This window comes from Cnephaeus nilssonii (assembly GCF_951640355.1).
Source record: "Cnephaeus nilssonii genome assembly, chromosome: 21".
In the NCBI taxonomy this organism is placed as follows: Eukaryota; Metazoa; Chordata; class Mammalia; order Chiroptera; family Vespertilionidae; genus Cnephaeus; species Cnephaeus nilssonii.
Window position 1 is genome coordinate 13,598,931 of NC_137092.1, and position 25,950 is coordinate 13,624,880.

At 37.4% G+C, this 25,950-nt stretch overlaps 1 protein-coding gene across 6 annotated transcripts in view; it reads left to right on the forward strand.

The window, feature by feature from the left end:
* Positions 1 to 25,950, forward strand: part of ARNT (aryl hydrocarbon receptor nuclear translocator) — a 51,215-nt gene that overhangs the window by 20,715 nt on the left and 4,550 nt on the right. Inside the window, exons 5-20 of one of the 6 annotated variants that reach the window (XM_079760631.1) lie at positions 3,216 to 3,260; positions 5,181 to 5,394; positions 7,566 to 7,779; positions 8,937 to 9,039; positions 11,009 to 11,074; positions 11,469 to 11,554; positions 15,867 to 15,943; positions 16,640 to 16,774; positions 18,945 to 19,019; positions 20,894 to 21,045; positions 21,804 to 21,914; positions 22,068 to 22,140; positions 22,295 to 22,418; positions 22,610 to 22,712; positions 23,096 to 23,243; positions 25,485 to 25,647. In XM_079760631.1, coding sequence (XP_079616757.1) covers positions 3,216 to 3,260; positions 5,181 to 5,394; positions 7,566 to 7,779; positions 8,937 to 9,039; positions 11,009 to 11,074; positions 11,469 to 11,554; positions 15,867 to 15,943; positions 16,640 to 16,774; positions 18,945 to 19,019; positions 20,894 to 21,045; positions 21,804 to 21,914; positions 22,068 to 22,140; positions 22,295 to 22,418; positions 22,610 to 22,712; positions 23,096 to 23,243; positions 25,485 to 25,647 — 1,889 coding nt within the window. The remainder of the gene's footprint in view (positions 1 to 3,215; positions 3,261 to 5,180; positions 5,395 to 7,565; positions 7,780 to 8,936; positions 9,040 to 11,008; positions 11,075 to 11,468; positions 11,555 to 15,866; positions 15,944 to 16,639; positions 16,775 to 18,944; positions 19,020 to 20,893; positions 21,046 to 21,803; positions 21,915 to 22,067; positions 22,141 to 22,294; positions 22,419 to 22,609; positions 22,713 to 23,095; positions 23,244 to 25,484; positions 25,648 to 25,950) is intronic. The other 5 variants (XM_079760632.1, XM_079760633.1, XM_079760634.1 and 2 more) reach the window with 5 other exon arrangements.

Below are 25,950 nucleotides of genomic sequence, written 5' to 3' on the forward strand. Positions count from 1 at the left end.
GTGGGGGGGAGGAGAGAAACATCCACATGAAAGAGATTCATTGATTGGTTGCCTCCTACTCACACCCCAATCAGGGCCCAGGATTGAACCTGCACCTGAGGTATGTGCCCTTGACCAGGAATCGAGCCCACAATCCTTTGGTCCACAGGCCAACATTCTAACCACTGAGCAAACTAGCCAGGGCGGCAATTTTATCTTTTTATTTTTTTAATTTCTTTATTGATTAAGGTATCACATATTTGTCCTCATCCCCCCATTCCCATCCCACACCCCTTCCCTCGCATGCCCCCACCCCCCTGTTGTCCTTAACCACTGGTTAGGCTCATATGCATGCACACAAGTCCTTTGGTTGATCTCTCCCCTTTATCCCCTCCCTCCCCTACCCTCCCTCTGAGGCCTGACAGTCTGATCTATGCCTCCTTGTTTCTGGGTCTGTTCTTGTTCATCAGTCTATGTTGTTCATCATTTCCTCTAGATGAGTGAGATCATGTGCTACTAGAAATACACTTATAAGAACCCAAATGAGACAAGCAATAATGGTTATGCTGAAAGGCAAATGAATCAGTCTGTAAATTTTATCTTAAAAATGAGAACAGAGAAACAGTTTTTGTGGTGACAAGTTTTGATTGAAATAAATTTGTTTAAATTATCCATTGAGATGAAAAACACTTTGTTTTTTCTTAAATAAATCCTTTTCAACTTATTGGTTTTATATTTAGAAAGTTTATTCTGTATATTATTAAGTAGTAAATTATTTTTTAAAAATAGAGTTATAGCAACCTCAGAAAAATGAATAATTCAAAATCCAGTGCTTAACTGCACACTTAGTACTTAATTTTTTGCTGATGCTGCTGGTCTGGGGACCATACTTTCAGAATCACTGATGTGGAGGGCTAAGAAATATCAGTCAGAGTAGTTTAAAACTTCTCTGAAGCACTAAGATGCTATCATAGGCTTTGAATGAGAGGATGCTATATAGAATGCATATGGGAGTTTTCTATATTTGTAGTATGATAAAAGAAGCACTAAAGTCAGGGAGATAGCTAGAAAGCTATTGAAATAAGAAGGTAGTTATAAAATCATGAGGGCCAGGGATAAAGGTGGTAGCAAAGGCAATAGAAGAGTAAATTTAAGAGGTTTTTGAAGAATTTGTTTATCATAGTAGATACTTGTAAACGCTTTAGGATGTAAACCATCTCTAAAATGAAAAGTTAATCATAGATATTTAGGTAATAGTTTTTCAAGCTGCATTAGAAAGTTAAGCCATCAAATAGTAGTGGTATAGGTTCACAGTCTCTTGACTGAAATTCCAAAAAGCTATGAAAACATGACTTGATCTTTTTTAATCTTATTTACCCTGCATAAGGTGAATATTTATACATTTATATATTTCATTCAGCAATATTAAAGTGGACAAGGGGTTATGGATCTATAGTAGTAGGAGGCAGTAATAATAGGAATTTTAGATATTTTAATTTTCTTCCAAACAGCACAACTTATTCCTCTAAGATATGATTTGTTAAGCTAATTCACCTCATATCCTCCTTGGGAATTTAGTAGAGGGTCTTGAAAATCTGAAAATGTATTACTTTTCTCAACTTTAAAAAAATGACTTGTAGTTTAAGGAACTATAATAACCGGAAACTTTAAGCTATGTAACATCACTCAGTTCTCTTTCTCTGCTCATTAGTATATATATATTTTCACATACGTAAAAGTTCTCATAGTTATTTTGTTATTTGGAGTCTCTATTTTCCTGCTGGCTGTTTTATAGAAACTTTGTCATATATTGATAAAGTCATACATTGATGAAGTGTGCTTGTCATTTTTTAAATTTTTTTTATTGATTTCAGAGAGGAAAGGAGAGGGAGAGACAGAAACATCAATGATGAGAGAGAATAATTGATTGGCTGCTTCCTACACGTCCCCCGCTGGGGATCAAGCCCGAAACCCAGGCATGTGCCTTTGACCGGAATCTGGGGACCATTTAGTCCGCAGCCGACGCTCTATCCACTGAGCCAAACTGGTCAGGGCTGTGTTTGTCATTTTAAATAATCTGTTAACATGTCATATTTAGACATTTTATTTGGGGCTTCTTAATCTATTTACACGTGTTTGTGTATGTGTGTTTGTGTATTGGAATTGATTACTGATAACATTGGCCTACCAACATCTTGGTGTTTTTTCAGTTGCCACCAATCCTTACAGTATTTCAGTTTTCCACACAGATTTAACAGTAATATTTTGTAGTCCCCTCCCAGGAGGGAGAGTTGTTACTGGGGATCCACCAGGCTTCATTTCAGAGAAGCAGGAGAGTGGCTGAAGAGAAATTTACTACTTTAGGATCAAATCAGTGATAGAGGAAATGCCAGAAACCTAGCTCTTAGTTTAACTTACATACTTTTCTAGTAAAACCTGGTTGAATATTCTGTCTGAATACATGTATGTGTGCCTATGTGTTATAGAGAGATTGTGTGATCACTTATTTGACATAGTTATCATGATTTCCTCCTTGATTACCTACCTAATAAAAGAGTAACACGCTAATTGACCATACCTTCGCGACACTCACCAGCCAATCAGGAGTGAGTATGTAAATTAACCCAACAAAATGGCGGGTTAATTTGCATTTTCAGGCACTGAGCGGCCGGGGGCAGGGCGGGACGCTTGCGTCGTCATCATGGCGATGACGCAGGCATTCCGCACCACCTCCAGCCACTCTGGGCCTCTAGGCAGCGTGGGAAGGGGGAAAGGCGGCTCCGACCAGAGCGAAGGTGGTGCCGGCAGCCAGGGATAGGAAGGCCCATTCTGGCATGAATCTTCGTGCATTGGGCTTCTAGTTTAGATATAATTTTCTTTACAGATTGGGACACTGTGTGAGAATGGTATGCCCTGGTTTGGTTCTTTTTCAAGCTATATATACTTGGTTTCTATAGAGATTAATTGACAAAATGCTTTCTGTGTTCAGATTATGTTAATTTATAAAATTGCTTTTGTGTTGACTTTTGTACTGTAAGTTACTTTTTCTTTATTCTAACAGATGGCTTTGTAGATTTACAGGCAAGGTTCCTATCCATATTTCCATTTTTCCTCTGTTCTCTGTATATATTTTATTCTATTTCCTTTTCCCTTTCTTTCCTGTCTTTTCCTTCCTTCCTACCTTTTTTCTTTCTTTTTATTTACATTTTAGCTTAGTTCATTAATTCTGTTTTTAGGTCGGATGATGAGCAGAGCTCTGCGGATAAAGAGAGACTCGCCAGGTAGGAGAACAGTATCTTTTAGCATGATAAAGCAGATAATGCTGCTTTTTCTCTCCTTTTTCTTACTCTGCTCTTTTCTTCCCCTTTCTCTTTGTGTTTTTCCTTATCTGTGGCAAGAGGAGACAATATTTTTTAGAAGTTTGTGTGTAATAGGAACTTTGGCTTCCTCCATCAGAAATTGAGTGGTGAGTTGAGGGACTTAGGAATTTTAAAAACTGCTATTAGTTTATGGTTTTCTCTTTTCCTCTTTATCTCAGCACTAAGTTTCAGAACAAAAAGCTTTTAGAAACATTGCAGCTGTGCCAGTTGGTGCTCTAGCAGGGACTCTTTTATCAGAAAGTTAATAAATATGCCTGTGCTTGCAATTAGTTCGTGGCCTTTAGGCCTCATCCTTTACTTCACACCTCTCTGGAAAGCTCGCCCTTATTTTTCCGTGTAGACACACCTAGATTACCATGTCACAGCAGTACTGGTGTTGCTCTGGTGGTTGAATCTTTTGTGGTTTCCCAGAAAATTTTCAGCAGCCTTGATGTGACTCTTTAAAAGATCAACCTTCTGGACTTCATTGTCAGGAAACTGTCAGGTAATAGGAAGAAAGGTGCTTTAAGTTTGAGAGCAGCATTTCCTATTTCTGGACCTCTGTGGTGAGACCTTTCCTCTTTTTTTCTGTTTTCTGGTCTCTGTGATTTGGGACACTCAATAGGAGATAGCTTGTTGATCCAAACACCTATTTTTACTACTTTCCCCTCCTTTTATATGTCATTACCTCTTTCAGCTGGGTCACAAGTTTATTTTGCTGCCATTTCAACTCATGCCTCCTACTGACTCACCCTTCTGAAAACTGATTTGCATGGTATGTTGGGAAGAGCTTTGCATTCATTGGTATGAAGGCAGCCCTTGGAACAGTCATCTAAGTAAACTGCTTGACCTTAGTTTGCTCTTCTCATAAAAAAGAGATTTATGTTAGATTAGTTCTATTTTTTCTTTTTGTTGACAGAGAACTTTTGCTCAAATAGAATCCTTATGTGGTAATAGAAGTAAATAAAATAGAAGTAAATAAAGCTTCCTGTGTAGCAAAAATGCAGCATGTTCTTTGGTTCTCTCTTTGAGGCATCCCCATGAAAACACTGAGGAGCTATTAGGCTTTGCAGAAATCTAATTTGAGAGTACTGGATTATTATTTTTAATGATAATATTCCATCTTAATTTTGAGGATGTCAGTATTAGAGATGTAATCTCCTTACACTGATGAAATACAAAATGTCTATTTATATAGGCCTTTTCATCCTCCTCCCTACTCCACTCCTACTCTCCAATTCACTTTGTCCCAATCTGGGGACCCCATAAGGAATCATCAGTAGACGGTATCTCACAATCTCTTGAGCTCAGTGCACTGGTACCACACCAAGATAGAGAAGGGGGAACTTTGTACAAATAGAATTTCAAAAATTTTAATTGTCTTCTAGTGTTGAGAATGAGAGGGAAGCTTAGAATAAACATTTTATAGACCAACAGTATCTATACTATCAATTCTTGTATCAGTTGTTGAGCAACATACTTGTGTTGGAAAAAAGTAGTCATTTTATGTTTTCAGCTTTTAAATATCTAAGACTGTCTTGTCTTAAAACATTTTTGTTTTGTTTTGTTCTGAGGGAGTGGTAATTTACACAGAAGATGACATTTCCAGGAAATAGAATTGCTGGTATCTGCTTATTCTCTGTCCCCCTTGTTAGTTTCTATTCCATGCTTGCTCTGCATGAGAAGGTTGGCAGACCTTACTCTAACTTCTGAGACTTAAGCATCCCTGAATCTAAATACCACATTTTTCCAGCAGCTCACTTGGTGTTCATATCACTCTCCTTGCTCCCAAATGTTCAGATGTGACCACCTGGATGGGACTTCTCCTCTCTTTCTATGCAGGGAAAATCATAGTGAAATTGAACGACGGCGACGGAACAAGATGACAGCCTACATCACAGAACTGTCAGACATGGTACCCACCTGTAGTGCCCTGGCTCGAAAACCAGACAAGCTAACCATCTTACGCATGGCAGTTTCTCACATGAAGTCCTTACGAGGAACTGGCAACACATCCACTGATGGCACCTACAAGCCGTCTTTCCTCACTGATCAGGTCTCTGAGATGTACAACTCTGAGAGAATCTAGAAACTCTTGAAAGTTTTTATCTTTTTGGGGTAGATGACCATAATCCTGAATAGAGGGTGTCATAGCAAAGCTGAATCTGTAGATTTTTTAAAGGACAAGAATTCAGCTCTTAAGGAAAAATTTGGACCATGGGAAAATTGAGTTTTGATTCCTGGCTATAACATATTAGCATTGGAACAGTGAGAAGTAGAGACGACTTGTGAAAACTATTTAGCAAGCTTATAAGTATTTTAAAACTTCATTCATAAATACAGCTTATAAGGTAGAAGAAGAACAGTGGAATCACCAGGAGAAGTGATGACTGTCTGTATAGCCAGTCATCTTCCTTGGCTTTAGAGTTATAGAAGATGGAAGAAATTTATTTTTTATTCCTGAAGCAGCTCCAGTTTTAGTGATTAAAGGAGTCTAACAGGCAGTTGTCATTGCTTAGTGATTTGCTGTTGCATTTGATGCATTATGAAAAGAATTGAGAAGGCAAAAACATTTTCAGCCTTTCATGAACTCAGTCTGAATATGAATATGTGAGTGGCAGAATACATACATAAGTGAAAAAAGATAGGAAAATGCATACAGAGAAGAAATACCTTTAAAAAAAATAATTAATATGGGACTAGATACAGTAGATATATACTGGTGGGATTGCTGAAGTGAATAGAATGACCAGGCCTGTGTGAGGATGGTCAGCAAAGACTTCTAAGAGTAAGGAAGCCATGTTCTATTTTGATTATTAAAAATAACACAGGGTTACTGTAGAAAATTTTGGAAAATCTAGGAAGTATAAGGAAGAAAGAAATTGACCTATAATGCCACTCTTATTCAAAGGATTAAAAGAAAGGAAGGAATGTAATTTGGAAGAAAGCAATAAGAATTTTCCAAAAAAGATGATCTATATGAAAGTACATATAGCACAGATTTTATATATATATGTACATCAAAATAGTTAATCAGTTTGTTCTAATAGTACTCATCCAGATATTGATTCAACGAACCCCAGTTATGTACCTTTTGTGGGCTAACCAGGTGCTTTGTGCTGTGAAAAATATAAAGAATGATAGGAGATTGTCACTGATGGAAATAACATGTAAATAAGTAAATCATAAACACAGAATCAGCTTTATAATAAAGGTACATTAATAAGTCCTGTAGAAGTGCAAGTATGGAAAACAGAATAGGGGAATAGTATAGTAAATTTTGGGAATACTGTAACTTGAGCAATGTGAGAACAAAGCCTAGTGAGAATGACTGGGTTATCAAAGAAAATCAAGTAGTTTAGCATGCCTTGGGAGATGATAATAGGAAGGTGCTGGGAACTGGTGATGGAATATTTAGGAGATATGTTAAAGAATTTAGATTTTAATATTTAGGCAGTGGGGAGCCATCACTTAAGACTTGAAGGAAAGTATATTTAAAAAGGAAACAAAGGTTGGAGTATGATGTCATAGAAACCAGGGGAAAATAACATTTGAAGGATAGAATGGACAACATTGTCAGATTCTGAAGAGAGCTTGAGTAAAATGATAAAGAGCCAGGAAAGGGGATTTGCATTAGAAATTAAGAGGATTTGACTTGACAGTTAGTAACCCCCTGAAAAAAATATAAATGCTATGGTTTAGAGTGAAGATTGCAGTGGAATTGTGGAATGAAAGATAAGAGATTTGAGCTAGTGAATGTAACATTATTCTTGGTATATAATCTTGGCACTGAAAAAGAGATGAGTCAGGCAAAGTTGACAGAAGATTTGTGTAGAATTGAGAGAAGTTTATTATACTTATAGATCTGAGGGGCAAAAGAGAAAAAAATAGGAACATTTATAGAGATAGATCTTAAAAAGAGACCAGAGAGGGTGAGATAAAGAACTGTTAGTGGTAAGTCTTTTTATTTCCCATCTTTAGTCCTGAGGTAAAAAGGGTAAGGATGGATAGTAACATAGACACATTGAGGAAATATCTATTGGGGAAAAAACATCTTGTCAATGAAGGTAATTATATTTAAGGTGCAAAGCTGTGGGTGTGGATGAGGCAGGAGCCAACAATTGCTTTGGAGAGATACTTATGACTGGAAGTGTCTTCTTTCCATGAATAATAATAATTATTTTCTCAAGAGTTCAGTATTAATTTTTATTTCTCTTCCTTGGACAGGAACTGAAACATTTGATCTTGGAGGCAGCAGATGGCTTTCTGTTTATTGTGTCATGTGAGACAGGCCGGGTGGTATATGTATCTGACTCAGTGACCCCTGTTTTGAACCAGCCACAGTCTGAATGGTTTGGTAGCACACTTTATGATCAGGTGCACCCAGATGATGTGGATAAACTTCGTGAGCAGCTTTCTACTTCAGAAAATGCCCTGACAGGTATGAGATAGGTAGATGGAAATGAATGAAAGTCCTTTCTTTTCTTTCTCAGATAGAAGAAGTGTTTTAGCTCTTAAGTTTGTTCATTGAATTTGGCAGGGCTTCTAGAATTTTCTCCTTTAATGAATATAATCAGTTCTTTTTATTTACATGCAGAAAATACACTTTGTAGCTAGCTCATCCTTAGAAACTTTTCATGAGTGGCAATGCTTTTAAAAGTCTACTTTAATCTTAATATTAGTGTAAATAAAACAGTAAAAGTAAAAACTCCAATAAACTTTTTTCCATTCTGAAAGAATTAAATGATCCATATTTCTGTCTCATTTGTATGGGTAATTACCTGGTATTTTTTCTACTTCATTGTGCTTGGCTTTGTACTGGATTCTATGATAATAGATTTTTATTATAGAGGGGAGTTATCAGCCAGTGTGTAAGGTTTAGTTTTTTTGTATTTGTACTATTTTTCTGTCTTTTTTGGTTTGATCCCTCCCCACCTCCATTTTAATGCTCTTCAGTCTTTTTGCCGGAGTTTTACTAAAAGAAACAAGTCACATCTGTTTCTAAGCAACTCTGGAAAAAATTTTTGAAGTGGAAGCAGATCAAAGCTAGTAATTAAAATAAGACCATTTTGATTATATTAATGTTAGTATTTAGTTTCACCCTCTTTTATGTTTTTAATGGATTTCATTTTGCTATTTCCCCCTCCCCCGCAAAGTTGCCATTGCTTTCTATATGATAAAAGGAGGAGCAATTTTGGCTTGACATAGATACATGCTTCTATTGCTTATAAAATTGTTTTTAAACTAGTGATATTTACTGTTTGTGTGCATCTGTGTGTGCATGCATAGATATAAAAATAATTAGATCCAAGAATACAGCTTTGTCTCTTGCTTGCCAACACTACTTTCCACTCCTATCTTCCCTTGCACAAGGTTATTTCCAGTGTTACCTTTGAACTTAAGAGCAAGATTTATTGAAGGGAATTTTGAGGTATTTTAGGCTTGAAAAAAATCCATCCCCTCCTTGGCCCAGTCTGTTACAAGCCAGAAGATTGGAGGTCATGATAAGGTTACTTACTATCATTGCCTTCAGTGTCTCTCCCCCTCTTCCTCATATACAAGAACGCACTCCAGGCTACTCTTCGGATTCCTTTTCAGGGCGTATCCTTGACCTGAAGACTGGAACAGTGAAAAAGGAAGGTCAACAGTCTTCTATGAGGATGTGCATGGGCTCAAGGAGATCATTTATTTGCCGTATGAGGTGAGTGTCAAGCTGAAGATTGTGATTTGACAGAGAAAATTAAGAGCTGAGGGTTTGATTTTCTGGTCAGAGGAGTTAAACTCTTAAATCCAAGCTTTGGTTGGATTAAATTTAACTCTCAGGACCCAATGGGTTGTAACATACAATAAAGTGTCGGATAAGGGAAGTAACTTTTACTAAATCCCTCGTATGCCAGACATTATGATGGGTGCATTACGTTTGTCATCTCATTTCCCACAACTATCCTTTAGGGTAGAATTTATGGTTACTATTTTGCTGAGAAAAAAAAAAAAAGACTCAAAGAAATTAACTCCCCAGGATTGCATAATGTCTGATGCAGGATTTTATTTTAAACTCCAGAACCTGTTTGTTTTTTTCTCAGTACATCATGAGACAACATCCATATAGTCAGACCATTCAGATAATTTCTGCTGTTTCTTTTTTGTGTGTGTGTGGTTTTCTGTTTTTGTTTTTTTTAAAAAGAAATTTGAGACTTTTTTATGTCCTTTAGTTAATATTTAGTGTTTATAAATTTTATACTGTACATTTTAGGATTCTGAAGAAAAGGATGGTGGTACTTTCTACAAAGGTAGAAAAAATCCCTTAAAGTCACAAAATAATTCCAGGTTGTATAATAGAAATTGACTACTTTGTTCTGAGAATACGCTTATTAAAAGGGATGAGTAGAATGTTAAGAAAGGTTTCCTAGGAAAGTTGCAAAATTGAATTGTGGCTCTGGTTTAAAGTAGCTTCAGATCCAGACTACTAGATTTGCCACTCACTATCTTTTGAGATCCTGAGCAGATTAAATTACTACTTTGTGTTTTGATTTTATCACCTAATATTGGGAGTTATATTAATATCAACTTCATAAAGATGTTATGAGGATTAGATGAATAAATATACATAAAGATGCTTAGAATAGTACTTGGCACATATTCTATGTAAGTTTTATCTATTATTTGAAATAAGAGAAGGAAAGTAGAGAGGATGGCAGAGAGTGTCCCAGTATGTGGACATGGCTAATGGAAGGACGTAGGCAGGAGTAAGATAAATAATAATGAAATGCAGCAAACAGATTAGGTATAGAGTCAGCATACCACAACTCTTTATTTGTTTTGTTTTGATAATTCTCACCCAAGGATATTTTTCCATTGATTTGTTTTTAGAGAGAGTGGAAGAGAGAGGGAAAGACAGAGAGAAACATCGATGTGAGAGAAGCACATCAATTGGTTGCCTCCTGCATGTGCCCTTGACCGGAATTGAACCCAGGACCCTTTGGTTTGCAGGCCAATGCTCTATCCACTGAGCCAAACCGGCTAGGGCCCACAACCTTTTTTTTTTTTTTTTTTTAATTTTTAAATTTGTATTGATTTCAGAGAGGAAGGGAGAGGAAGAGAGAAACATCAATGATGAGAATCATTGATCAGCTGCCTCCTGCACGCCCTCTACTGAGGATCAAGCCTGCAACCTGGGCATGTGCCCTGACCAACAATTGAACCGTGACCTCCTGGTTCACAGATTGATGCTCAACCAGTGAGCCATACTGGCTGGGCTCCACAACTCTTTATTTGTGAATAAGCCTTTATTGGAACAGCGCCATGCCCGCTTGTTTACATGTCTGTGGTTGCTTTCATGCTATAATGGCAGAGTTGACTAGTTGCAACAGATTGTATGGCCAACAAAGCTGAAAATATCTACTAAATGGTCCTTTACTGAGATAGTATACTGACCCCTGATGTAGAGAATTTCTGCATTTGAAGAACATGCAGAAAATTTTGACTTCAAAGTCTAGGACTGTTACAAGTTTTGGAAATACATACTTGACTTCTTTACGCTTTCTTGTTAGGAGCTTTATTCAGTTTCCTGTGTCTGGTTGTATCCAGAACCTATAATCTGGCTGTTAATGGATGAAAAGGTCTTTGATAGTGCAGCTAATTGCTTTTAATTTATCTGTTCTTTGAAATAGGTGTGGCAGTAGCTCTGTGGACCCAGTTTCCATGAATAGACTGAGCTTTGTGAGGAACAGATGCAGGTGAGATTCTAAGCAATTAAAACCAAAGGGATGGCCAAGTACCTGTAGAGTCATCACTTCTTCAACTACCTTACTGTAGTACTTCCTTCAGTAGTTCTCATCCTGATCCCTCACTTTCTGGCAGTGTTTTCCTAAAATTTTAAAGCTTTTGATTATCGTGTTTAAGGAAGTTGCTCTGCCACTTTATCTTCTTTTTTCTGCTACAGTACCTTTAAGTTGCTTGACTTTGGCAAGGGTCAGCAGCAATATGATGGCCACTTTTGGGAGGGAAAGATCCAAATACAGTTACCCTGTTTTCTAAACATTAAGAGTCTAAAGTTAAAGGTTCTAAATCAGTGTTACCTTTTCAGTGTTACTGGGTAGAGTTTTCTCCTCACATCTGTAATTCTTCCAGGAATGGACTTGGCTCTGTAAAGGATGGGGAACCTCACTTCGTGGTGGTCCACTGCACAGGCTACATCAAGGCCTGGCCCCCAGCAGGTAGGAAAGTTGGGTAGTGGCTTCTCTCTTCATGCAGCAGGTCCCTCAGCGTCCAAGAAAGTTAGCTAATATTTAACATATCCCTCGTGTATGAAATGTACTTTGGTATAAACTAAGAAAATAGGGGAAAGAAAGTAGACTCTTTCCCTTCCCCCTTAAGGATTTATACTCCAATTGATGAGATGATTACACAGACTTGAAAATTACTCAGTGTTGGCTGTCTCACAGAATGTAGTTTTTAAATATGCAAATTCATAATAATGTATACTGAATACCTAAGTTCTAAGTATTTGTGTTTAAAAATAAGTTGGCCTTGAATACAGTTAATTTGGGAAAGCTTCCTAAATTAGGAGCAAGATTTTTCCCTGGCTGGTTGGCTCAGTTAGTTGGAGCATCATTTCATACATGAAAAAATTTCAGATTTGATTTTTTTTTTTCTTTAAATGTATTTTATTGATTTTTAACAGAGAAGAAGGGAGAGGGATAGAGAACGAGAAACATCGACCAGCTGCTTCCTGCACACCCCCCACTGGGGATGTGCCCGCAACCAATGTACATGCCCTTGATCGGAATCGAACCTGGGACCTTTGAGTCCACAGACCGACACTCTATCCACTGAGCCAAACCGGTTTCGGCCAAATTTGATTTCTTGACAGGACACATAACTGGGTTGCAGGTTTGATCCCCAGTCAGGGCATGTACGGGAGGCAGCCGATTGATGTTTCTCTCTCTCTCTCTCTCTCTCTCTCTCTCTCTCTCTCTCTCTCACACACACACACACACACACACACACACCTTCTCTCTCTCTGAGATCAATAAAAACATATCTTCAGGTGAGGTAATGAATGAATGAAGTAGGAGCAAGATTTTGAGGGAGAAGGGAAATGGCTTGATTGTATTGACTTATAAAAGGAGTATTTTTTGTTAAGGCTTTAAGTCAGGATGTGAGCAGATTAGCTCAACTTGATGTCAAACAGGGAATGTGAGAAAGGTGGTTGGGATAATAGGGACTAACCAGCCTTTTAAACTAGCTTTTCAGAATTTCCAAATCTTAGCAACTTTATTACTTCATGCTGGATGAGTATAATTTGGAAGTGGATGTTGTAGGAAGACAGAAACTAAGAAAAGAAGCAAGATGGTATATTTTGGTAAGAGATTAAACTTTAGATTTGGAAAAACCTGGGTTTGACTCTGGCATTTACTAGCAGTATAACCTTGAGTAAATTGTTTGACCTTTGTATAAAAAAAACAACAACAAAAACCCTCAGTTTTCTCATCTGTATTTTGGAGATAATATATCTAATATAGAGTTATTGTGCCAGTTAGATTTAATGTAAGAATAGTACCCAAACCAGTGCCTGGTATATGGTAGGCACCATATGGTAGGCAATGAATGGTATTTAAATGTAATGAATTAATTTTAAATAGTAATGACATTTGAACTTTTGAGCTAAATACATCGTCTTTTGTACTTCTGTATAGCTCTCAAAGTAATTCTATTTTTCTTGGTAAAAAGAAGATAACTATGCAAAGAGTAGAGAGAAAATGCAACCTCTTTTCTTTCCACATAAAACAATGAAACATTGGCTTCTCTGGTCATAGAAAGACAAAATACCACATGATCTCACTTAGATGTGGAATCTAATGAACAAAATAAACTGACTAACAAAGTATAGAAACAGAAACATAGGCATGGATATGGAACAGACTGACAGCTGTCAGAGGGGAGGGGGGACTGAATGAAAGAAGGTGAAGTGATTAGCCAAAAAAACAGATACAGCCGAAACCGGTTTGGCTCAGTGGATAGAGCGTCGGTCTGCGGACTGAGGGGTCCCGGGTTCGATTCCGGTCAAGGGCATGTACATTGGTTGCGGGCGCATCCCCAGTGGGGGGTGTGCAGGGGGCAGCTGGTCGATGTTTCTCTCTCATTGATGTTTCTAGCTCTCTGTCCCTCTCCCTTCCTCTCTGTAAAAAATCAATAAAATATATTTTTTAAAAAAAACAGATACATATAACACACAGACACAGACAACAGTGGTGGTAGCCAGAGGGTAAGGAGGGTTGGGGCTAGATGGAGGTGGGAAAATGAGGACAGAAAGAGACTTTGCGAGGGGCGATGACTGCATGATGCACTGTGCAGATGATTGAGTTGTACACTTGAAACCTATATGGTTTTGTGAACCAGTGTCACTCCAATAACCTCAATTTAAAAAAAAAAGCATTGGCTTCTCTCTTCTCCAAAGGACATAAATAACTATTGGTGTTTGGTTTAATTTCATTTTTGGTTGTTTGCTTACTTTAAAGTTCATAGGTTGGGCAAGACATCTGTTTTCTGTCTATGATATGGTCACAAAATAAATGGCTATCTTTATTTTATTTTATTTTATTTTTTTTCTTCATATATTGATTTTTTTTTTTTTTTTTTTTACAGAGAGGAAGGGAGAGGGATAGAGATTTAGAAACATCGATGAGAGAGAAACATCGATTCAGCTGCCTCCTGCACACTCCCTACAGGGGATGTGCCTGCAACCAAGGTACATGCCCTTGACCGGGATCGAACCCGGGACCCTTCAGTCCGCAGGCCAACGCTCTATCCACTGAGCCAAACCGGTTAGGGCTGAATGGCTATCTTTATATGTGTTTGGTTTGGCCAGCATAATTTTTTGGAATATTTTGGATGGGATCTGTATTCTGCAGCTTATTACAATTAATATGGATAAAATATATGAATTTATACCTATACACATACATATATACATACTAGTGGCCCGGTGCACAGATTCGTGCGCCTTGAAAGGAAATTAATTAGAAGAAAGATTTCTGCGGTAATTACGTTACTGCAAAATATTACGTGTCAAAATAGTATATATAATATAGTATTATAAAATTAAAACACGTGTGTGATTGGCGCCAATGAGAGCTTTATATGTATTGTGCATGCGTGAGTCGACGTTTATTTTTAAATTGCCAGTGTGCGTCATATGTACCAGCCGGTCAATCGGATGATCAGATGTGCGTACAGTCGGTCTCTTAGCCTTTTATATATATAGATATAGATATATACATATGTACATGTACATACATATATATGCATATATGTATATATGTATATATATACACTCTTAAAACAGTACCTGGCATATATGGTAAATTCTACATAATTGTTTACCTTTATTCTTTTTTTTAAAAAATCCTCATCAGAGGATATGTTATTTTTTAAAGTTGATTTTCAGAGAGAGAGGAAGGGAGGGAGGGAGGGAGAGAGTGAGCGAGAGAGAAACATCAATGTAAGAGAGAAACCTTTTGGTGTATGAGACGATGCTCCAACCAACTGAGCCACCTGGCCAGAGTCCTTTATTGGTTTTTATTTTTAAATTTTTTTATTAAGGTATTATATGTGTACATATCTTACCATTGTCCCCCCCCACCCCACTCCCATACTTGCCCTCACCCCCCAGAGTTTTGCGTCCATTGGTTATGCTTATATGCATGCAATACAAGTCCTTCAGTTGATCTCTTACCTCCCCCACCTCTCCCTAACCCTTGATTTTTTTTTTTCAATTTTTTTATACCAAACACCTTTTAAAAAATATATTTTTAAATTAAGCACTCTTTTCTTTTGCAGTTTTTAAATTTTTCAATTTTTAAAAAATTATAGTTGACATAAAATATGTTAATTTCAGTTGTACAACCCAAAGATGTGATGTTTATATACCTTATGAAGTGATCACCCTGATAAATCTAGTAACCATTTGTTACTGTACAAAGTTATTATGATATTATTGACTATATTCCCTGTGCTGTATATCTCCGTGACATTTACTTTATAACTTAGAATTTGTATCTCTTTTTTAAAAATTATTTTTTAAAATGTTTTTATTGGTTATTTTATAGAGAAAGAGAAAGGGATAGATAAATAGATAGACAGAAACATCAGTGAGAGAGAAACATCAATTTACTGCCTCCTCCAGGCCCCCTACTGGGGATCAAGCCAGAAACCCAGGCATGTGCCCTGACTGGGAATCAACTGGTATCCTCTTGGATCATTGGTTGACACTCAACCACTGATCCACACCAGCTGGGTGGAATTTGTACCTCTTAATCCCCTTCACCTTTTTTGCTTATCCCTGCATCCCAGCCATCAGTTTCTTTTCTGTATTTATGAATACCTTTATCTTATCTTTTGGCACTCTTTATTGTTTTACACCTAGCTTCTTCATACCTGCATGTATTTTAAATCTTTACCTATCTGACTTTGAAGGCAGTTGAGTTTGAGATCCCTATTAAATCTTTTAACTTCACCTTCCTAAAGGTGTCTCCCTCCCAGATGATGACCCTGAGGCTGGCCAGGGAAGCAAGTTTTGCCTAGTGGCCATTGGCAGACTGCAGGCAAGTATGAATTTTCCATATATGTATCATCCCTTTTCAGTGAGAAGAAATCTCCTTCAGGACTTGTTCATGTTATTTTTCTTTTACTCTCTGATACAAATGAACAGTTCTATAAAAATCCACATATTTGAAGGAATATGGCATTCATAGTTAACAGTGCTCCTCTTGGATTTAACAGAAACTGAAGAGGATGAGAGAGGGAGGGAGAGTTTTTCCCCTTATTTTTCATATATTCAGCTTTACAATGCTGAATTTTCTATTTTCAACTAATTTCTTTTGCCTGTATACAAAAAAGAGAGAGATTTAAAATTTTTTATTATTACGTGACTAAAAGAGAGAAGTGATATTATTTTGATTCTTCTATAAAAATAGATAAGTTTCTTGGTTACTTGAGACTATAATTTTCCAGTCTGAATAATGAACACAGGTTAGCTAATTGAAGGTAAGAGGGTTTTGGGTTGAATGAATTTTCTTTTTTTTTTTTTTTACAAAGTTGTTAAAGAATATATATTTGGGAATGGGGCTAATGTGCTCTTTGATTGTGATTATCATTTTTTTTATTCCTGGATGAGGTGTGAAAGTTTTGAATTCCTAAAACTGGGTGCTTCATGTCTATGTAAATGACCATGAGGTGGTAGGAAATACATCTGTAGAGAAAAGATGCTATTTTATCTCATTTTGTCTCTTTACTTTCAGGTAACTAGTTCTCCCAACTGTACAGACATGAGTAATGTTTGTCAGCCAACAGAGTTTATCTCTCGACACAACATTGAGGGAATCTTCACTTTTGTGGATCACCGCTGTGTGGCTACTGTTGGCTACCAACCACAGGTGAGGAGCTGGATCTGTTGCACCACTGATAACTTTAGCCTCTTGTTTTCCCTTGGCTTTGTTGAGATTATTCAGTGATGTAATTCCAGAGACAGCCAAACATATCAGTCCCTAGCTCAGAGCTAAATTTATTCTCAGCTTCTTATAAAAGTTATCATTCGGTCTAGAGAAATATGGTTCTGAAGCCAGGTGGGAGCAGCAGGTCCGGATATATACATTTTTGTTAATGATGTTAATGCAGATATTGGTGCAAAAGTACTAATTTTAATTAGTTATGCTATGGCCACCTTTTGGTAATTCATCTAATCATTTAGATGAATAGTAACCCACAAGTTATTAGGATTTTATTTAGACTTATTGAGCATACCAGGTAACTATACCTCAGTTGAGAAATAAGTCATTATATAAACATTCAAAACTATAGTGGCTAGGAAGCAGTTCTGGCTATGGCTGTGTGAAGAGGTTGATAAAAAAGTGGTCTTAAAAAAGAAGAACAAAGTCAAAGGATTTACACTACCTGATTTAACAACTATTATAAAGCCATTGTTATCAAGACAGTGTGGTATTAGTATAAGGATAGGTACATAGATCAGTAGACCAAAATAAGAGTCTATTCTCACATGGTCAACTAATTTTCAACAAAGATGCTGAGAGAATTCAATGGGGAAAAGAAATCTTTAAACAAATGGTAATGGATAAATTGGGATATCCATATGCAAAAAGCACACACAAAACTTAAACTCTTATAAAATTTTTAGAAGAAAGTAGAAAATCTTTGGATCTTGAGTTAAATAAGATTCTTATATGACACTAAAAGCATGATTTACAAAAGAAATTGATAAATTTGCCCTCATCAAATTTAAAATTTGCCCTCTTAAAAGGACATCATTAAGAAATTGAAGGCCCTGGCTGGGTAGCTCAGTTGGTTGTAGCTTTGTCCTGATATGCCAAGGTTGCTGGTTTGATCCCGGTCAACCAATGAATGCATAAATAAGTGGAACAACAAATCAATGTCTGTCTTTCTGTCTGTCTGTCTCTCTCTCTGTTTCTCTCTGTCTCTGTCTTCCTCTCTCTCCTACCCCTCCTTTCTTCCTCTAAAACCAATAAAAAAAGAAAATGAAAAGACCAGCCAAAAACTGGGAGAAAATTTGCAAATTATATGTCTGAAAAAGGATTTGTATCCAGACTATATAAAGAAATCTTTTAACTCATTAAGACAGCCAGTAATTTGAATGGACATTTCATTAAAGAAGAAATATAAATGCCACTGAAAAGGATATTCATCATCATTAGTCATTAGTTAGGTGCAAATTAAAACCACAGTGAGATACCACTGCATGCCCACTAGAATAACTATAATTAGGAAGTGTTCACTGTGTTACCTCATTTAAGAAATTTAATTTAAAAAATATTTTTTAAAGTATTGGCAAGAATGTGGAGAAACTGGAACCATCATACATTGTTGGCAGACATGTGAAATGGTATAGCCACTTCGGAAAAACATTTTGGCAGTTTCTTAAAAAGTTAAACATACGCTTATCTCATAACCCAGCAATTCTACTCCTAGTATTTACCCAAGAGAAATGAAAATATTGTTTCACACATATTTATACACAGCTATTCATAGCTCTATTATTCATAATAGCCAAAAAGTGAAACAATTTAAATATCCATTAACTAGTGAATGGATTCTCAAATTGTGGTATATCCATGTTAGAATGCTGCTGAGCAATAAAAAGGAATATATTATTACAGTAACATAGATGAACTTCAAAACTATGTTCAATGAAAGAAGCCAGACATAAAAGATTACCTATATTGTATGATTTCATTTATATGAAATTTCTAGAAAAGGCAAAACTGAAAAAGCAGAAAGCAGATTAATGGTTGGCTAGGAAATTGTACACTAAGAATGAGTGAATTATATATGTAAATTATAACCTCAAATCTATAAAAAATGTAGTTATGATAAACTTACAATGCTCTGAAAGGAAAATGCTCCAGAGGCCAGTTTAGCAGATTCCATCTGTTATTTTTTCTTTCCCCCTTCCACACTTATCAATAATCCTAGGATAAAGATAGGTGAAATAAAATCCAACCCCTCAGTAATGGGCCAGGAAAGTTAGATGCTCATAAAAGTGTTGTTCTTACTCTTCTTTTTCCCTTTTAGGAACTTTTAGGAAAGAATATTGTAGAATTCTGTCATCCTGAAGACCAGCAGCTTCTAAGAGACAGCTTCCAACAGGTAACTTTTTTTCCTGGTTTGGATCTGAGTAAAATTTTTATCACATTCATTCCACAAATATTTATTGACTACTGATTAATTGAGTATTGTGACAGGCACTACAGTTTTACATTCTATAGTACTTAACCTGTATTTTTAAGGAACAGAAAAAGATCAATCTTTGAAACTGAATAATGTCCAAAATATTTTAGTTTGGCTTTGGCTACTGACCATCTTAAATCTAACTAGCTGCATCCAAGGGACTCTTTAAAGTATGTAAAATATTCTATGCTTTACTGAACTGTGGATAGTATTAGAAAAATGCATTTTATAGTTCTTAAATAGTTAACTCTTAATTGTAAGCGGACTCTTTAATTGTAATTTTCAGGCCATATATCCTGAAAATATCTGGTCAATTAGGTGGTAGTTCTTACTTTGTACCAGACTAGTTAATTTTTCTCTTTATGCCTCAGTAGTGTCCTCATTGATACAATAGGTATAATAATAGTACTTAAATTCGGAGGGTTGTTGGGAAGATTAAATAAGATAATGCAGTAAAGCACATAACCCAACTTCTGGAGGAAATCAGACATTGGCCGTAAAAAGTCTGTCTCCCGAGTACTCAGCATTATCAGTTCCATCCACTCGGCTGCAGCTCACAGAAGGATCATATTCCTTGTATGTCTAGTCTCAAAACCTAGTCTGACTTGTGTGGAAATTATTCATAGCTAAAGATACGAACCTTCAGTAGTGGGAGAACATATTGTACAGTATATTTCAGTAGTGTCCTCATTGTATTAGTATAAGGATGAAGCTTCCTTTTCCTCATTTTGATTATTTTAGTGCTTTGTTTCACACTTGATTTGTAAAAGTTTTAGACATATATTTAAAATGTGCTATTTTATTATTGCTAAGGTAAGTATGTCCTATTTTCTGCTATACTTATTTTTCAGTCAGTTTGTAAGATCAGCTGATACTGTCGCATTCATCAGCTGAAACATAAATGTTATCATTTATTTAAAAAAAAATTTTAAGTGTGGATATTTTGAAGTACTGGGCTTATACATCATTGGAATAGATATGTACAGCAATAAGCAGGTTTTCAGAACCAGTACTTAGTTTGTGTACAAACGTAATTATGTTCATTTTATACATATTATACAGTGAATACATTTAAGTTTTAAAAGCTACTTACTGTTGTTTAAATGCAGATATTTACATTACATTTTTTAAATCATGTTAAGTGAATGATGGTGTTTTTAAAAGAAAAAACACAAAACCTAGTGGTTGACATATAGAAACTATATGATAAATATTACTGCTAATATTACTTTTTTAGAATGAGAATCAAAAGATTATTTCCTTTTAGACTAGAAGCTAAAATAATCTAAAATTAGTTTCTTTTGCAAAACTAAAGCAAAATAAGAACTAAAGCCAATTTTGTTTAATTTATAGAAACCTTCATGGGTGCTGTGAGAACAGAAATGCTTAGGTTTGGGGGGAAAGCGAGGATTAAGGAGCAATGCATAAGCTAAATTCAGTGTTATTAAATGTATAAATTTCTAGTTTAGACTTGTAAAGCTAGATCAGCATTATCTTTAAGGGACTTTCCAAGGGAAGTGTGGAAACATAGTCTGTCTTTCCTGGAAAGAATTGTTATTCCTTTTTTACTTTGACTAGAGAGGTCAGGTAGTTCTGGGATTCTGGGAAGAAATATGATAAATATATCTCCTAATTATTTAGTCACTTAGTTTTCACTCCTCATACTGTTTTATTAGTAACATTGAAAGAGACAGTGACACAGGAATCTTAGGGTTATAGAGTGGGAATTTTATTTTTTAATTTTCTAAGGATAATTTTTGTGGGTTTCACTGATAGCATGAAAACTTTTTCAGGTGGTGAAATTAAAAGGCCAGGTGCTGTCTGTCATGTTCCGGTTCCGGTCCAAGAACCGAGAGTGGCTCTGGATGAGAACCAGCTCCTTTACTTTCCAGAACCCTTACTCAGATGAAATTGAGTACATCATCTGTACCAACACCAATGTGAAGTATGTACCATAAAGGCCTTTTCGAATGTTGGGATTTCTCCTGGGCCAAATCTGCTTACCTCCTTCTCTTCTACTTTTCTAGTAGTCAATAGCATTAGTTTGAAGTTCCTCATCTTCCAACTTCTTACAGTTTGGGTAGTTCATCCAGGTAGAATAAGATTTTAATAAGCAATAGATTAGAGATGAGGTTCTGAGATGTGAAAGGTTTATATTTCCATTTCGTTTCAATTCTCTCTAGAAAGGATTTTGTTGTATACCCCATTTTATTGCTCTAGTCTGGCAGAATTTTTCTCTACAGCAGATATCTGAAGACTTTCTATAAAAGGCCAGATAGTAAATATTTTAAAGGCTTTGTGGGGCATACACTTGCTATTGCAACTACTGAACTCTGTTGTTATAGCATAAAAATAGTCCTAGACGAATAAAATGAGCAAAGATATCTATCTTCCACCAAACTTTTCTTTCCAAAAATGCAATGGACTGCATTTGCCCCAGGGACCATAGTTTGCTTTAGAGCAGGCGTCCTCAAACTACGGCCCGCGGGTCCCATGTGCCATAGGACATAGTTTCTCTTTGTGCCATGTTGTCCATAGTTGTGAATTATTTGTTGAATCTGAGGTCATAGGTTGCCTTTAGGATTGGACTTGAAAGGGAATTTATTAGGGATCACCCCACCTACAAGTGAATATATAGAGCTTTATGCACAAGCAGTGTTAGATATATTTTTTCTCAGTGTTACTTTCTCTCCATTTTCCCAGGAATTCCAGCCAGGAACCACGGCCTACACTGTCCAACACAATTCAGAGGCCACAGCTAGGTCCCACAGCTAATTTATCCCTGGAGATGGGCTCAGGGCAGCTGGCACCCAGGTGAGAAATGTTGGAAGAATCATTTATTGAGCAGTGACTAGTCCAGGGCCATCTGCAATCCCATTACTTTTTTATTTTGTTAAGGCTTTTCCCCAGATTCTTAAAAAAAAAATTTTCCCCCCTATTTCTCTCCTCACTGGCTTTAACATATAGGCAGCAGCAACAACAAACAGAACTGGACGTAGTACCAGGAAGAGATGGACTGGCCAGCTACAATCATTCCCAGGTTAGTGTATCTTCTTTGAAGAAGGACCGTGAGCATTTTTTAAAGAAATGTCTCCCAGTGCCAGTTAGAGTATAAATGTATCTATGTGAATTTTAGGGTTATTGGATTGTCATGTTAAACCTTTCATGGTTATTTTTATCATTGTATTCCACAGGTTTCTGTCCAGCCTGTGACAACCACAGGGCCAGAACACAGCAAGCCCCTTGAGAAGTCAGATGGTCTGTTTGCCCAGGATAGAGATCCAAGATTTTCAGAAATCTATTCCAACATCAATGCAGGTATGTTTCTTACTCATTCTCCTTTTAAATTCTCATTTTGATCACTTACTAATGGGCCTGCTGCTGCCCAATCAGTAGTCGTCCAACATATTCCCTCTTAGTCGTAATACCTCATGAGTAAATAGGAACTTGCTGAACTAATATAGTACAGCCCCTTGACTGGCCCTTCCCCTACTCCTTTTGGTCCACAGATCAGAGTAAAGGCATCTCTTCCAGCACTGTCCCTGCCACCCAACAGCTATTCTCCCAGGGCAACACATTCCCTCCTACCCCCCGGCCGGCAGAGAATTTCAGGTGAGCCCCATATGTGTGTATTGCTTTAAGGGCAACTGATGGATTCATTTGCTGAGTCCAGGTTTTATTCTTCCCTAGCTTTCTCTGGTTATTTCAGACAAAGCAGTGGAACTTATAGGGCCTAGGATGAGGCAAGCTGCTTTTCTTCCTCCTGTGTCTCTGCACTTTGCCTGTTGCCATGTTCTAGGTTCCATCTTTGTGTCCTGATCAGTGTGTGACTGTCAGTCTTTCTGATCTTTTTCACATTTTTTTTTATCAAGTTCTCCTTAACCCCAAGGAAGTCAAGGGAATCTGAGAATAGCACTAGATTGTCCTATGATTCCTAGATTCTGTGATAAACCCATCCTTTTAATCCTTTACCTTAACTATTTGTTCATGCCTAGAAATAGTGGTCTGGCACCTCCTGTAACCATCGTTCAGCCATCAGCTTCTGCAGGACAAATGTTGGCCCAGATTTCCCGCCACTCCAACCCCACCCAGGGAGCAGCCCCAACTTGGACCCCTAGTACCCGCCCAGGCTTCTCTGCCCAGGTAAAGATTCTCACCTGTCCCCTGGATATTGTTTTTTGTTTGTTTGGGCTGTTTTCCATATGTAAAGTTACTGTTGTTTATCTTAGGCTCCTTTTCCTCAACCCCCACCACCTACCTTCCAATTTTTATCTTGGTTGGGATCAACTAGATAATTAAAAACCATGGATAATCTGAAACTCAGAGTCTGTGGTGTTTACATACCCACTTTAAATCAGAATTGCTGCCCTAGCTGGTTTGGCTCAGTGAATAGAGCGTTGGCCTGTGGACTGAAGGGTCCCAGGCTCGATTCTGGTCAAGGGCATGTACCTTGGTTGTGGGCACATCCCCAGTAGGGGGTGTGCAGGAGGTAGCTGATTGATGTTTCTCTCTCATCAATGTTTCTAACTCTCTATCCCTCTTCCTTCCTCTCTATAAAAAAAAAATCAATAATATATATATATATTTTAAATAAATCAGAATTGCTCACATAAAACATCTTGAACAGATTTTCAAATGTGTTTTGGAATAAATTTTTTTTCTAAGATTTTTAAAATATATATACTTTTATTGATTTTAGAGAGGAAAGGAGAGGGATAGAAACATCAATAATGAGAGAGAATCATTGATCAGCTGCCTCCTGCATACCCCCCTACTGGGGATTGAGCCCACAACCCCAGCATAGACCCTTGACTGGAATTGAACCTGGGACCCTTCAGTCAACAGGCTGACGCTCTATCCACTAAGCCAAACCCACTAGGGCTGAAGTAAATTCTAAGAGGCTTCCACTTCGTTTAGGACTACACAATATAGGAACAAAGGAGAAAATTATGAATTTAGACACAGGGATGTCTATTTACAAAACAAAAGTGGTGAAAAGTCCCTATATAGTCTGTATGTATATCCTATATAATAAAAACCTAATATGCTAAGTTTCCAACCGTTCAACTGTTTGACCAGTCGCTATGATGCGCACTGACCACCAGGGGCAGATGCTCTGACTGGTAGGTTAGCTTGCTGCTGGGGTCCGGCAGATCAGGACTGGGTGAAACGGGCTGGACACACCCTGGCTGGTCAACCTCCCACGATCCCTCCCTGCCCGGCTGGCCCTTATCGGCCCCAATTGGGACTGGGCAAGATGACCCCAATCAGCCCCAATTGGGATTGGGCGAGACGGGCCGGACATGCCCTGGAGCCCTCCCGCGGGCCCTCCCCGGCCAGCTGGCCCTTATCAGCCCCAATCAGGACAGGACGAGGTGGTCCCAATCAGCCCTAATTGGGACTTGGCGGTGAGACGGGCCAGACACTCCCTGGAGCCCTCCCCCGGTCCCTCCCCACTCCGTTCATGCACTGGTGGGGTCCCTCAGTCTGGCCTGCACCTTCTTGCAATCTGGATCCCTCGGGGGATGTCGGAGAGCCAGTTTCGGCCCGATCCCTGTCGGCCAGGCCAAGGGACCCCACCGGTGCATGAATCCATGCACCGGGCCTCTAGTATAATATGTTAAGCTAAAGCTAATATCCTTTCATAAGTTCATATATACTTACATTAGTAATATATAACATATAATAATATGTAACATTCTTTATATGTTATATAATACAAATATAAATGGTAATATTTTAAATTTAAAAAGCTAAAGCCAAAAGTAGGCTCCAGAATTATTATTACACAATGTGATCTCAATTATATAAAAAAATGCATAGGAAAATAAAAACTGGAAGAAATTATCCACCATATGTCTTTGGTGGTAGAATTGTGATTAATTTTTAAAAAGTATTTTCTTCACTTCGCAAATATTCCATAGTGCATATACATTACTATTATGGTGAGAAAAATGCTAGTTATTAAAAAAATGGACATCATTAGAAACAAATGAATGTGGTACAGACTGAAAAATAAAATGATGCAAAGTGTTTTTATATATATATATACACACACACCATAGTGTTATTAATGCCTCCATTTTTATATAACTTTACAATTGATAAAATGCTTTTATATAAATCATTTTTATTTAATTTTCACAACTCTAAACGTATACTTTTATTAATTTTGTAGTTCATTTCTTTTTGCACTTTTTACATTGCCTAAAGATAGTGTCAAGAGAGATTGGGGATTAATTGGAAGAAATGTGCATTAGGAAATTGCTGAGTTTCGCTCAAAAGAATCCAGTGATTGACAGAGAGCGTTGACTCTCATAGGAATGGTATGTGCAATAATCTTAATGTTCCACCTATTGTTCTCTGTTCCTTTCTCTCTCTTAGCAGGTGGCCACCCAGGCTACAGGCAAGACTCGTTCTTCCCAATTTGGTGTGGGCAACTTTCAGACTCCATCTTCCTTTAGTCCCATGTCCGTCCCTGGTGCTTCCACTGCATCACCTGGTGCTGCTGCTTACCCTACTCTCACCAGTCGTGGATCCAACTTTGGTGAGTTCAGTCCAGAAGATGGATAAAAGGAAAATCACAGCAGTAAAGAGAAAGGATTTGGAGGTTAAGATGGTTTGCTGTGCACTGAGCTAATTATGAGAAAATGCCAGGTATTTGCTATTTAAAACCTAGCCACATGGCCCTGGCCGGTTTGGCTCAGTGGGTTGAGTGTTGGCCTGCAGACTGAAGGGTCCCAGGTTTGATTCTGGTCAAGGACACATACCCGTGTTGTTGGCTCAGTACCCAATAGGGGGCATGCAGGAGGCAGCCTATCAGTGATTCTGTCTCATTATTGATGTTTCT